Below are 15333 nucleotides of genomic sequence, written 5' to 3'. Positions count from 1 at the left end.
GTGTGCCCCTCAGATATTTTTATGTAGAAGGACTTGAGAAGCTCAGGTGACTTTTTAAAAGGATATTTTACTCCAAAATAAATTACAATAAAATGATGCTGACACCATCTAAAATATAATTTACACTTACGGAAATGAGCCCATTAACACATTGGTGAAATGATTTGTTCAAATTTATTTGTACATATTGGACCATGCATATAGCCTATGCTTGGTCCATATTAAGAGGTATGCCATTAGCAATAAGCATTATCACCTGTAGGCCAACTGATGCAGCATAAATAAACTGCAAATAAATAAGCTGAAGCATGGGGTTAAGTATTTAAACAATAAGGCAGAGGGGGTGTGGTATATGGCCAATATTTCACGGCTAAGGGCTGTTCTTAGGCACAAGCGGAGTGCCTGGACACCCAGCCCTTAGCCGTGGTATATTGGCCATATACCGCAAACCCCTGAGGTGCCTTATTGCTATTATAAACTGGCTACCAACGTAATTAGAGGAGTAAAAATATACGGTCTAATATACCACGGCTGTCAGCATTCAGGGCTCAAACCCTGCGTTCAACCTATTGGGCTAGTCATTAGCCTTGTCCCAAATGTGATATTTAACTAGTTAGCATCCTATTGATGAATTTTATGTCTAAAAATGTTTTTCATAAACACAGTGAATATACTGTATTGTAGGTCAACCTGGCTAAATTGGGGTAACTGCCAACCAGGGTAAATACGCCCTCTGCCTGTACTTATCACAGAAACCACTTCATGTCACAATTTCTTCCTCCCAACACTTTCCGTGGTTGCCACAACCTTTGCTCAACAACAAAAAAGTCATCTGTCTACTCACAATTTGTCGATGGCTCAATCACATTTATTTATAAAGCCCCTTTTTACATCAGCAGATGTCACAAAGTGCTATACAGAAACCCAGCCTAAAACCTCAAACAACAAGCAATGCAGATGTAGAAACACGGTGGCTAGGAAAAACTCATTAGAAAGGCAGGAACCTAGGAAGAAACCTAGAGGAACAAGGCTCTGAGGGTTGGCCAGTCCTCTTTTGGCTGTGCCAGGTGGAGATTATAACAGTACATGGCCATTTAAGGCCAGATTGTTCAAGATGTTCAAACGTTCATAGATGACCAGCATGGTCAAATAATAATCAGAGGTGTTGTAGAGTGCAACAGGTCAGTACCTCAGGAGTAAATGTCAGTTCAGAGGTCGAGACAGCAGGTGCGGTAGAGAGAGAAAGTAAAAAAAAAAAAAAACAGCAGGTCCGGGACAAGGTAGCACATCCGGTGAAAAGGTCAGGGTTCCATATCCGCAGGCAGAACAGTTCAAACTGGAGCAGCAGCATGACCAGGTTGGCTGGGGATGGCCAGGTAGTCCTGAGGCATGATCCTAGGGCTCATGTCCTCCAGGAGGGAGGGAGAGAGGGTGGCGTTTTACCCTACAATTGACCCATTACATTTAGCCCCACTCTCCCCTATGCATTTGCAAAGAATTGCACTGCTGCTAAACTCAGTTGAAAATTGTGCAGTTCGGTATATTTAGGAGTTGAGAAATAAATAAAGTTGTAATGCAAAGCTGGGATCCCCCCTTTTCAACAAAGGCCATTAAAACGGCAATTTTTGCAATTGCAAGTATTGTTGTGCTTTGACAGCTTGTCCCTCCCTATGGCACTCGCAACTTGAATGCGCCTCGAGGAATATTTCTCTCGCATAGAACACACAACAAGCCAACTAGGTAAATGGATAAAATATCATATGGGGCCATCTGATTTTCCTATTCATTACTTGTTTTGTTTGCAGAGGAAAAGTAAATGTGGACAGTTCTAGCAGCATCTTCAAAGTGCGCCTCGGCAGAGTTATTATTTTGGTCTGACAGCAATGATTTTGTGACTGCTGCGGAAACACTGTCATGATACTAAACTTGGTATCGAAGTCAAAATTCTGGTATCGTGACAACACTTAGATACATTGTGACAATAGCCTAGTTCTACACCACTATATGCCATTAATCAGTATGCATTCATAAGTTAGGCCAATGTCTCCTATTCCCCATATCATGTCTGTCTGTGTAGTCTACTTGTTGTCCCCCACGATGAAATCGGGAAGGGGACTGTGGATCTGTCTCCATCTGTTAGTGCTTTCGTATATTAGTTTGTTCGTATGTGATATCTCTGATAGCACTGGGACGATTTTAACCCACTAGAGTCGATGTCCGCGCCACCGTGGAAATCTAATTGGCATAAAAAAATCCACATAAATCTGTCCGTTTTAAACTAGGGATTTTTTTGGCATTGGATCTGTCTCAATCCACCGCATCTGCCGATGTCGCACTTCCGCATCTGCGGTGAAAGGTGACAGATGGAGCGGTATTTGTCAGACCATGAGACATTTTGAAAATCCTTCTTCTCACAAAATTGTCGGAAGCATCCGAACAGTTTGGACTACAAACTATTTTGTTTTATTTGTTTTAAACTAGACTCTCATTCTCACGATGGTGTTCTCCATTTTGCTCTACAACCCCCCCACCCCCACCCCACAAGCGTCTATAGCCGATCTTTCAACTTCTGTCTGTAGCGTCCAAACTGTTACTTCTCTCACATTTTGTGCACAAATTTGTTTACATCCCTGTTAGTGAGCATTTCTCCTTTACCAGGATAATCCATCCACCTGACAAGTGTGGCATTTCATGACGCGGATTAAACAGCATGATCATAACACAGGTGCACCTTGTGCTGGGGGTAATAAAAGGCTGCTCTAAAATGTGCAGTTTTGTCACAACACAATGTTGCAGATGTCTCAAGTTTTGAGGGAGCGGGCAATTGGCATAATGACTGCAGGAATGTCCACCGGAGCTGTTGCAGGAAAATGTAATGTTAATTTCTCTACCATAATCTGCCTCCAATTTCGTTTTAGAGAATTTGGCAGTACATCCAACCGCAGACCACAGGTAACCACGGCAGCCCGGGACCTCCACATGCGGCTTCTTCACCACAAACTGTCAGAAACTGTTTCAGGGAAGCTCATCTTGTTGTCCTCACCAGACTCTTGACCTGACTGCAGTTTGGCATCATAACCGACTTCAGTGGGCAAATTCTCACCTTCGATGGCCACTGGCACGCAGGAGAAGCGTGCTCTTCACAGATGAATTCTAGTTTAAACTGTACCGAGCAGACGTGTGGGCGAACGGTTTGCTGATGTTAACGTTATAAACAGAGTCCCATGGTGGCGGTAGGGTTATGATATGGGCAGGCATAAGCTACAGAAAACTAACACGATTGCATTTTATTGATGGCAATTTGAATGCAGCAGAGATACTGTGACAAGACCCTGAGGCCCATTGTTGTGGCATTCGTCCGCCGCCATCACCTCATGTTTCAGCATGATAATGCACGGCCCCATATCGCAAGGATCTGTACACAATTCCTGGAAGCTGAAAATATCCCAGTTCTTCAATGGCTTATAAACTCGCCAGACATGTCACCCTTTGAGCATTTTTGGGATGCTCTGGATCTACGTGTACGACAGCGTGTTCCAGTTCCCGCCAATATCCAGCAACTTCGCACAGCCATTGAAGAGGTGTGGGACAACATTCCACAGGCCACAATCAACAGCCTGATCAACTAACTATATGTGAAGGAGATCTCTCGTGCTGCATGAGGAAAATGGTGGTCACACCAGATACTGACTGATTTTCTGATCCACGCCCTTACTTTTTTTAAGGTATCTGTGACCAACTGATGCAAATCTGTATTCCCAGTCATGAAATCCAAGTATTAGGGCCTAATGAATTTATTTCAATTGAGTGATTTCCTTATATGAACTGTACCTCAGTAAAATCTTTGAAATTGTTACATTTTACATTTGATCTTTTTGTTCAGTTTAGATGTATCTCATAATGTTCCCACATAGACATTGCTTTCATCAAACGCTTGTGTGCGTGCATGCTTCCCACCAAACCAGGAACATTCCCACATGCTATATCTCAGACCACACTGGGCCTATTTTGACGAAACTTGGGTGCATGATGCGTCTTTCCATAGAGATCTGGCATTTATAAAATTTCACTGATTTGCCCAAGGCGGGAGCTATAGTAATTATCTGAAATGTGTTACAATGTTTCCCTTGGGCCAACTGAGATATTCTATAGAAATGGTCAAGAAAGCTTGAAAGCAGTGTTTTCTATAATTTAAGTGGGGCGTATTAAATCGTAATAGTGGTTTTGAAATCCCTCTGGTTGTTGTGATGGCGCAAACAAAAGAAAGGGAAAGGTTATAGAGCCATCCACTGTCCAGGTTGTTTACACAGGTTGCCCTCCTTGTTTGTGTTCACTGTCATGCCTGTAGGTTTCCTAAGGTCAGGGGTTAGGGTGGGGAGTTAATGCGACCAATGTCATATGACCCAGCCCCCCCACCACCACCACCCACTGCCACAGAACAACAGGGTGACCGAGTCCCAGTGCCGGAACCTGATTGTCTCCCAGCCTCATATTAGTGCAGGGATTACAAGCTCGCTCCCGTTCCCCATTCATTCTGGACAGTCACTCGTCCTTATCAGCATCAATCTGACACTCTATTTATCTGACGCTGCACCCAGTTCTGCTTGGCTAAGAGAAATGCTCACAAAAAGCCCCAGCCCATCAGCACTTTTTTTTGTGGAACCCAGGGCCACAGCTTTTAGTGGCCTGCCTACTCTTCTGTTAATCTAGACCCAGTTTGTTGGACAGTGAGGATTTGTTGTGTGTTCTACTCTGGTTCAAAGTTTCACCGTTGTCCAATTAATTGAATTTGTTGGTTCTTTACCATTTTTTGTTACTTCTTGTAGTTTTGCATCAGTCTCCATGTAGTTTCGCCATAGTTTTTCCACAACAGCCTCTCCTATGCTTCTTTCCACAAGTTCACACTCTTGAAGAAAAGTTTCTGAGCAGGCTCTAGTTTGCAGTGTATCTTGCCTTTTTTTCTGGTGTGAAAAAGTGAGTTGTCTTTTCCTTTTTTTTTTTTACTTTGGAAAAGGGGAGAAACACAAACATGGCCTCTTTTAAACTGGATTTTTTGCCTGAGATGATGGTGGACCATTGCTCTTTGAATTCTAGTCCTGTGTAAGTCATTTTTCTTCTTTCTAGTAATGGGTTAATAGCCTATTGCTAAAGTGCTTTTCAGAAATGGATTTGAGGTTTAGTTTTTTACATTAGTTTTGGTGTCATGTTGGGGGGGTAGGCTATAATGTTACTTGTTTGATATATTGGATCCACCTCGTATTCAGTCATGTGTTTTCAGCATCAGTCTATACTGATACTCAATTTCTTGATCTGTAGTTTGGTCCCAGCTTGTGACATGACATTTTTGTGCTTGCCATAATGTTCCATTCCAAAACTTGGTGCTTTAAATTTAATATGTAGATGTCGAATGGGAAAACGGTAGAAGAGCGTGTTTTCAACAGGTGCATAATCCCCAAGTGGCCCCCATAATGGTTCAGAGTCTGTATTCCGTATGCAGTGTAGTTGGATTTTATTAATTTAGCTGCTGCTTTTATCTAGATCGACTTTCAATCAGTAGTTATTGTACATGTCAGAGACTTTAAAACAAGTATCTTTGGCTGAAGTTGATGCATACTGTAGACTACATATTTTGTGTTCTAACCCATGTCATTGCCATGGTTCTGTCAATTTCTCTACAGGGAAATCATTAGGAAGGTTTGTTGCTTATTCTTTGTTGATTTTGTGTTTTTTTATTTACTTCTAAATATCTTTTCATTTTAGCTTTGCTTAGATGTAACATACACATTAAGGCTTTAGAGTGTGAAGTGAATAAATAGGCTACTACCAGGTATTGTCATACATTTGAAACTAAAGTAGGTTAGAGCTTATGGTTAGACTTTAGGTTTGAGCGGTAACCATATTTTCATACCTTACTACCTTACCAGTACCATACATGGTTTTACCGGTGGTGCACACAAGGGGTGCAATTATTTTTTTCCAAAGGTAAAAATAGCCCCAAAAAATGTATGTTACCAAAATGCTAACAAGTTGTTAACAAGAACTAAGGCATTCCAAATAGCGGATGCTAGGTAAGTGCTAACAAGCTCATGTGAACATAAACTTTTTTTGTCTGTCCTTGCAATTCGATTATTTTTGGGGTCACATACACCACATAGGTGCAGTGAAATGTGTTGTTTTACAGGATCAGCCATAATAGTACGGCACTCCCTAGAGCAAATGACGGTTAAGTGCCTTGCTCAAGGGCACATCGACAGATTTTTCACCTTGACAGCTCGGGTATTCGAACCAGCGACCTTTCGCTAACTTGCCTAACGCTCTAAACACGAGGTAATGTTAAAAGGCTACTCACAGTTTTCTGCACGGAATAAACCAGTATTAGACAGCATACAGTCGAAGTCGGAAGTTTACTTACACTTAGGTTGGAGTCATTAAAACTCATTTTTCAACCACTCCACAAATGTCTTGTTAACAAACTATTGTTTGGCAAGTCGTTTAGGACATCTACTTTGTGCATGACACAAGTACATTTTCCAACAATTGTTTAGACAGATTATTTCACTTATAATTCACTATCACAATTCCAGTGGGTCCGAAGTTTACATACACTAAGTTGACTGTGCCTTGGAACATTCCAGAAAATCATGTCATGGCTTTAGAAGCTTCTGATAGGCTAATTGACATCATTGGAGTCAATTGGAGGTGTACCTGTGGATGTATTTCAAGGCCTACCTTCAAACTCGGGGCCTCTTTACTTGACATCATGGGAAAATCAAAATAAATCAGCCAAGACCTCAGAAAAATAATTGTAGACCTTCACAAGTCTGGTTCATCCTTGGGAGCAATTTCCAAACGCCTGAAGGTACCACGTTCATCTGTACAAACAATAGTACGCAAGTAGGACGGAGACGTGTTCTGTCTCCTAGAGATGAACGTACTTTGGTGCGAAATGTGCAAATCAATCCCAGAACAACAGCAAAGGACCTTGTGAAGATGCTGGAGGAAACGGGTACAAAAGTATCTATATCCACAGTAAAACGAGTCCTATAATCGACATAACCTGAAAGTCCGCTCAGAAAGGAAGAAACCACTGCTCCAAAACCGCCATAAAAAAGCCAAACTACGGTTTGCAACTGCACATGGGGACAAAGATTGTACTTTTTGGAGAAATGTCCTCTGGTCTGATGAAACAAAAATAGAACTGTTTGGCCATAATGACCATCGTTATGTTTGGAGGAAAAAGGGGGATTCTTGCAAGCCGAAGAACACCGTCCCAACCGTGAAGCACGGGGGTGGCAGCATCATGTTCTGGGGGTGCTTTGCTTTGCTGCAGGAGGGACTGGTGCACTTCACAAAATAGATGGCATCACGAGGAAGGAAAATCATGTGGATACAGTGGGGGGGGGGGGGGGGGGGGGGGGGGGGGAGTGTATTTGATCCCCTGCTGATTTTGTACGTTTGCCCACTTACAAAGAAATGATCAGTCTATAATTTTATATGAACAGTGAGAGATGGAATAACAACAACAAAAATCCAGAAAAAAAACATGTCAAAAATGTTATAAAATGATTTCCATTTTAATGAGGGAAATGAGTATTTGACCCCGCTGCAAAACATGACTTAGTACTTGGTGGCAAAACCCTTGTTGGCCATCACAGAGGTCAGATGTTTCTTGTAGTTGGCCACCAGGTTTGCACACATCTCAGGGGGGATTTTGTTCCACTCCTCTTTACAGATCTTCCTCAAGTCATTATGGTTTCGAGGCAGACGTTTGGCAACTCGAACCTTCAGCTCCCTCCACAGATTTTCTATGGGATTAAGGTCTGGAGACTGGCTAGGCCACTCCAGGACCTTAATGTGCTTCTTCTTGAGCTACTCCTTTGTTGCCTTGGCTGTTTGTTTTGGGTCATTGTCATGCTGGAATACCCATCCACGACCCATTTTCAATGCCCTGGCTGAGGGAAGGAGGTTCTCACCCAAGATTTGACGGTACATGGCCCCGTCCATCATCCCTTTGATGCGGTGAAGTTGTCCTGTCCCCTTAGCAGAAAAACACCCCCAAAGCATAATGTTTCCACCTCCATGTTTGACGGTGGAGATGGTGTTCTTGGGGTCATAGGCAGCATTCCTCCTCCTCCAAACATGGCGAGTTGAGTCGATGCCAAAGAGCTCCATTTTGGTCTCATCTGACCACAACACTTTCACCAGTTGTCCTCTGAATCATTCAGATGTTCATTGGCAAACTTCAGACGGGCATGTATATGTATTCTTGAGCAGGGGGACCTTGCGGGCGCTGCAGGATTTCAGTCCTTCACGGCGTAATTGTTTTCTTGGTGACAATGGTCCCAGCTGCCTTGAGATCATTGACAAGATCCTTTCGTGTTGTTCTGGGCTGATTCCTCACCGTTCTTATGATCATTGCAACCCCACGAGGTGAGATCTTGCATGGAGCCCCAGGCCGAGGGATATTGACAGTTCTTTTGTGTTTCTTCCATTTGCGAATAATCGCACCAAATGTTGTCACCTTCTCACCAAGCTGCTTGGCGATGGTCTTGTAGCCCATGTAGGTCTACAATCTTGTCCCTGACATCCTTGGAGAGCTCTTTGGTTTTAGCCATGGTGGAGAGTTTGGAATCTGATTGATTGCTTCTGTGGACAGGTGTCTTTTTTACAGGAAACAAGCTGCAGTTAGGAGCACTCCCTTTAAGAGTGTGCTCCTAATCTCAGCTCGTTAACTGTATAAAAGACACCTGGGAGCTAGAAATCTTTCTGATTGAGAGGGGGTCAAATACTTATTTCCCTCATTAAAATGCAAATCAATTTATAACATTTTTGACATGCGTTTTTCTGGATATTTTTGTTATTCTCTCTCACTGTTCAAATCAACCTACCATTAAAATGATAGACTGATCCTTTCTTTTAGTCATTTAGCAGACGCTCTTATCCAGAGCGACTTACAGTAGTGAATGCATACATTTATTTAGTTATTTATTTTTGTTCTGGCCCCCCGTGGGAATCGAACCCACAACCCTGGCGTTGCACACACCACGCTCTACCAACTGAGCCACAGGTAATGACCAGTGGGCAAACGTACAAAATCAGCAGGGGATCAAACACTTTTTCCCCCCACTGTATATTGACACAACATCTCAAGACATGAGTCAGGAAGTTGAAGATTGGCCGCAAATGGGTCTTCCAAATGTCAATGACCCCAAGCGAACTTCCATAGTTGTGGCAAAATGGCTTAAGGACAACAAAGTCAAGGTATTGGAGTGGCCATCACAAAGCCCTGACCTCAACCCTATAGAAAATATGTGGGCAGAACTGAGGAAGCGTGTGCGAGCAAGGAGGCCTTACAAACCTGACTCAGTTACACCAGCTCTGTCCAGGAGGAATGGGTCAAAATTCACCCAACTTATTGTGGGAAGCTTGTGGAAGGCTACCCAAAACGTTTGACCCAAGTTAAACAATTTAAAGGCAATGCTACTAAATACTAATTGAGTGTATGTAAACTTCTGACCCACTGGGGATGTGATGAAAGAAATGAAAGCTGAAATAAATCATTCTCTCTACTATTATTCTGACGTTTCACATTCTTAAAATAAAGTGGTGATCCTAACTGACCTAAAACGAGGAATTTTTACTAGGATTAAATGTCAAGAATTGTGGAAACTGAGTTTAAATGTATTTGGCTAAGGTGTATGTAAACTTCAACTGTATATCTAACTGTATATCTGTAATCAAGCAGGGGATTGTCTCTGCTGTTACCAAGATTCAGAAGCTTGATCTTGCAATAGCCACTTGGCTAGCAAGTTAGCAAACCAAATAAACAGCTGCAAATAATTTAATTTGGCACATTTTTAGAAAGTTAACTTAATAGTTATAACATATAGCTGACAAACAGTTGTGAATGTCATAGAACTAAGTGTAACTTCATCACCTCACTTAAGTTGCACTGCACAGGAGTGACTCCCCTCACAAAGCTCCCATTTGCTCATTGTACTTCTTTGTAAACAAACACCTGACTGGCTCAATCAGCTGTTCGGAAAACTTCATAATGAAAAATAATCAGGTGAAATTAAGAATGCAATCTGTTTTATCTATTAACCTTGTGCACACTTTTACTGTATTTAAAAAAAAAATTAACATTGATTACAAAAATAATTTCTATGGAATTGAAAATCATAGCGTGTGTATTTCAAAATGCCACAGTATACCGCCCAACCCTATTAAAGCTTATGGTTGGTTTGCCTATTTGATTGAGGCCATTTCGATCTAGAATATATTTGCATATTATTCAGTGATCTAATGGTTGTTTGTGTTATGAGTACAACAGAAATAGAACCAGGTTGAAGGATTTTCACAAACCGGGTTTAATTGAAGGGCACAGATTTACCTTGGACCAGAATGTCCTTCAATGACAAAAAAATGACATTTCAAAAGGCAGTTTTGTGTCCGTTGAGATCATATTTCCCGGTATCCTTGAAGTGATACTAAAGGATTTTGGCAATTCGAGTCCGATGAACTCGTGGATATAATTCTTACATCTGCGTGCAGTTTGAAGGAAGTTGCTAACTAGCATTAGTGCAATGTTTGGAAAGTCTATGGAAACTACCTCTTAACTTCCTTCATACTGGATGCAGAGACATAAAAATGGTATCCATGAGTTAATCTGAATTTGGGGATGTAGTTAAAGGGCATCATTGCCATAATCCCGAATTATCCCTTCAAGTGCTCATAAAATGGTGTCCTTAGATCTATCGCTTTACGTATTTCTCGGAACGTGTTCCGTGCTCTCTCGGCCTTTCTCAATGTACAGTGCATTCAGAAAGTGTTTAGACCTCCTTTTTGAACATTTTGTTGCATTTCAGCATTATTCTATAATGGATTAAATAAATGTTCCTTATCACTCTACACACAATACCCCATAATGACAAAGCAAAAACAGGGTTTTAGACAATTTTGCTAATTTATAAAAAAATTCAAAACAGATATCTGAGTATTCAGACCCTTGGCTATGAGACTCGAAATTGAGCTCAGGTTCATCCCCTTTCCATTGATCATCCATGAGCTGTTTCTACAACTTGATTGGAGTTGCCCTGTAGTAAATGAAATTGATTGGGCATGATTTGGAAAGGCGCACATCTGTCTATTTTAAGGTCCCACGGTTGACAGTGCCTGTCAGAGCAAAAACCAAGCCTTGAGGTCGAAGGAATTGTCCGTAGAGATCCGAGACACGATTGTGTTGAGGCACAGATTTTTATTTTTACTAGGGAAGTCAGTTAAGAGCAGGTTCTTATTTTATAATGACGGCCTAACCCGGACGACGCTGGGCCAATTGTGCGCCGCCCTATGGGACTACCGATCACAGCCAGTTGTGATACAGCCTGGGATCGAACCAGGGTCTGTAGTGACGCCTCTAGCAGTGTGATGCAGTGCATTAGACCGCTGCGCCACAGGTTGGATGGGGAGCATCGTTGCACAGCTATTTTCAGATCTCTCCAGAGATGTTGGATTGGGTTCAAGTCCGGGCTCGAGCTGGGCCACTCAAGGACATTGAGACTTGTCCCGAAGCCACTCCTGCGTTGTCTTGGCTGCGTACTTAGGGTTGTCGTTGTCCTGTTGGAAGGTGAACCTTTCTAAAAATCTGTTTTTGCTTTGTCAATATGGGGTATCGTGTGTAGGTTGATGAAGGGAATAAACTATTTAATCCATTTTAGAATAAGGCTTTAACATTTCAAAAAATATGGATAAAGTCAAGGTGTGAATACTTTCCGAATGCACTGTAAATCCTACCAACTTCAAAAGATCTAATATCACTATCATTCTCCTCTCCCTCAATTTCCTTGATTATGCCGCTTTCTTGTTTTAGGGATATCCTCTAAACCTAACTTCTGGCCTATTTTTAGTAATGGATCATCCTATTATCAATCATTAGTGCTCACTTATATTTCAAGGTACCCCACTTGGGTACCTTGAAATATTCTTGTCCTATTTGAAATCTTTTGTGCAATCTCAATAAATCCGTCTTACATTTGTTTGAAATGTGATATAGGCTTAAACACTGAATATGATCGGTGTCTGAATGCATAAAAATAGAATTAGCGTAGTCAGAATTTGACTACTTTATTAGGTTAAACAGTCTTGATTGGATTTCTCTGATATGGAGGTAAGTGTTGGTCAACTGAAAACCTAGTTGGTTTGTGCTTGCACAAATTGAAATGATATTTAAATGGCTTTTATATTAATTCATACACATTATGGATTTGACAAGGATAGACTTGATGTTCTTTTGTTCTGTGCAGCATTCAATATTACATGAAATAAATCATTGTTTGGTTATGAAAGATCAGATCTCCCAAAACGAATGTCCACATTCAAGATCATTCTCTTTAGAGCTATTGGTCTTAGTTGCATAGGTCATTTCTCGGCTGGCAGTATGCATTTGGTGCTGTATGTTTTTGTATGCATTTTCGAATGTTTCCTCAGTCACATCACCTCTTTCAACTGACACTTAACAACTTTAGTTGACTACAAGTTATGCAGTGCTACTGAAATAGTCTACACTTGATTGTACCTTTCTGCAAAACAGCCCTTGCTCAGAAGATGCCATTTTGTGAAGCTTCCAGCTGCTTAGTGTATTATGTAGTGTATTATGCAATTGTTATTTCCAGCAGGGTCATATTGAATGTACCACTGGGGAAGACTGCTTGTAAATGTAGCTTCTGTTGCCCTAGTTCACGTCAGGTAGCCATTTTTTAACAACCGTTCTCTTTCTCTCTCAGGGCAAAGAAGATGAATGGGACCCTGGACCACCCGGACCAGCCCGACATCGACGCTATCAAGATGTTTGTTGGCCAGATCCCACGGTCCTGGGCAGAGGAACAGCTGCGGGAGCTTTTTGAGCCTTACGGCGCCGTCTACGAAATCAATGTGTTGCGTGACAGGAGTCAAAACCCCCCACAGAGCAAAGGTGACAGTGCTGTCTTGAGTTCTTCACAAGAGGTGTCCATTACACTTCCTCACCCTATCCAGAGTTCCCTGCCTTTTTTATATGTATTGGCTGTGTTGCTGAATTCTCTGGAATCCTGTTCCCGATAGCTAAACAACAGAAGCTTCTGCCTATTTGCGGTATTCTCTACTTTACTACTCCCTCCGCTAACACAGCATATCAAACAAGCAGGACTCAGACAGGCAGTCTAAATAGCGATTTAATGTTATTATTTTTTTGCAACATTGTCTGAGCTGGAGGAAGATTGCCAGTCAAAATAGATGTTATTTTTTCAGTTTAACAGATGTATGTTAATTGGTTAAAACGCAGATTGGTTTTGCTCCAATGCAATGTGTATACTGCGCCCTACTTGTGCAACTGCAATATCCTTAGTTACAACAGACCTGAGAAAGTTGTACCCTACATTTTAAATTGGCCTACAAAATATGTATACAATACCAGTCAAAGTTTTGGGCACACCTACTCATTCAAGGATTTTTCTTTATTTTGACTATTTTCCACATTGTAGAATAATAGTGAAGACATCAAAACTATGAAATGGCATATATGGAATCATGTAGTAACCAACAAGTGTTAAACAAATCAAAATGTATTTTATATTTGAGATTCTTCAAAGTAGCCACCCTTTTCCTTGATGACAGCTTTGCACATTCTTGGCATTCTCTCAACCAGCGTGAAGCTGGTTGAGAGAATGCCAAGAATGTGCCTGGGATGCTTTTCCAACAGTCCAACAATTCCCACATATGCTGAGCACTTGTTGGCTGCTTTTCCTTCACTCTGCGGTCCAACTCATCCCAAACCATCTCAATTGGATTGAGGTTGGGTGATTGTGAAGGCCAGGTCATCTGATGCAGCACTCAATCACTCTCCTTCTTGGTCAAATAGCTCTTCACAGCCTGGAGGTGTGTTGGGTCATTGTTCTGTTGAAAAACAAATGATAGTCCCACTAGGCGCAAACCAGATGGGATGACATATGTATCTCTGCAGAATGCTGTGGTAGCCATGCTGGTTAAGTGTGCCTTGAATTCTAAATGAATCACAGACAGTGTCACCAGCAAAGCACCATCACAACACCACCTCCATGCTTCACGGTGGGAACCACACATGCAGAGATCATCCGTTCACCTACTCTGCGTCTCACAAAGACACGGCGGTTGATACCAAAAATCTCAAGTTTGGACTCATCAGACCAAAGTAGAGATTTCCACCGGTCTAATGTCAATTGCTCGTGTTTGTTGGCCCAAGCAAGTCTTATTATTGGTGTCCTTTAGTAGTGGTTTCTTATCAGCATTTTGACCATGAAGGCCTGATTCACGCAGTCTCCTCTGAACAGTTGATGTTGAGATATCACTTACTTGAACTCTGAAGTATTTATTTGGGCTGCAGTTTCTGAGGCTGGTAACTCTAATGAACTCATTCTCTGCAGCAGAGGTAACTCTGGGTCTTCCTTTCCTGTGACGGTCCTCATGAGAGCCAGTTTCATTATAGCACTTGATGGTTTTTGCGACTGCACTTGAAACGTTCAAAGTTCTTGAAATTTTACCGATTGACTAACCTTCATGTCTTAAAGTAATGATGGACTGTTGTTTCTCTTTGCTTATTTGAGCTGTTCTTGCCATAATATGGACTTGGTCTTTTACCAAATCGGGCTGTTTTCTGTATACCACCCCTATCTTGTCACAACACAACCGATTGTCTCAAACGCATTAAGAAGTAAAGAAATTCCGCAAATTAACTTTTAAAAAGGCACACCTGTTATTTGAAATACATTCCAGGTGACTACCTTATGAATCTGGTTGAGAGAATGCCTAGAGCAGGCCTGGGAAATTGTTTTCCATGGAGGGCCACATAGGACTATATTTTTGCCGTCGCGGGCCAGAATCATATTACAGGATTATACGTTATGTGTATGGCTGTGTGACAGATATATCTACTGTAAATCACGATCAGATATGCTACTTATTTAACTTTTTTTAACATGCACAGAAATATACCACATCCATGTTCTCCTTTTGGTAGGTAACTACATGGAGGGAAAAGTACACTGTGCATTCAGCACCACAGACAGAACTCTTGTTAACAGGCATGCACAAGAAAGAGAGAGCTCAACATTACATTTAAACTACTCAATCAGTGTGAGGAGTGTAGTCTCTGATGGGCATTGACTAGACCAGTGAAGTCAGGTATAGTTACTGACGTTGCTATCCGCAGGATAGATGAGAGGTGAGAGTCAGTAAGAGATGAGCGATCTTATATTTCATCACTGAAAATGTCTGTTCACATACATAGGTTGACCATAACAGTACAAACATCTTCTGAGCATG

General features: G+C 41.6%; 1 protein-coding gene across 32 annotated transcripts in view; it reads left to right on the top strand.

Moving 5' to 3' along the window:
- The window catches only part of LOC106587097 (CUGBP Elav-like family member 1), a 62037-nt gene that overhangs the window by 28367 nt on the left and 18337 nt on the right, over nt 1-15333 (top strand). For 27 of the 32 annotated variants that reach the window (XM_045708077.2, XM_082969385.1, XM_014175082.3 and 24 more), the window contains one exon: nt 12783-12970. In XM_045708077.2, the coding sequence (XP_045564033.2) occupies nt 12783-12970 (188 nt within the window). Of the gene's footprint in view, nt 1-4662; nt 5101-12782; nt 12971-15333 lie in introns of those variants that run through there. The other 5 variants (XM_045708087.2, XM_045708086.2, XM_014175084.3 and 2 more) reach the window with 1 other exon arrangement.

This window comes from Salmo salar, chromosome 26, assembly GCF_965601325.2.
Source record: "Salmo salar chromosome 26, fSalSal1, whole genome shotgun sequence".
Lineage (NCBI taxonomy): Eukaryota > Metazoa > Chordata > Actinopteri > Salmoniformes > Salmonidae > Salmo > Salmo salar.
This window is presented reverse-complemented; position numbering and strand designations above follow the sequence as displayed.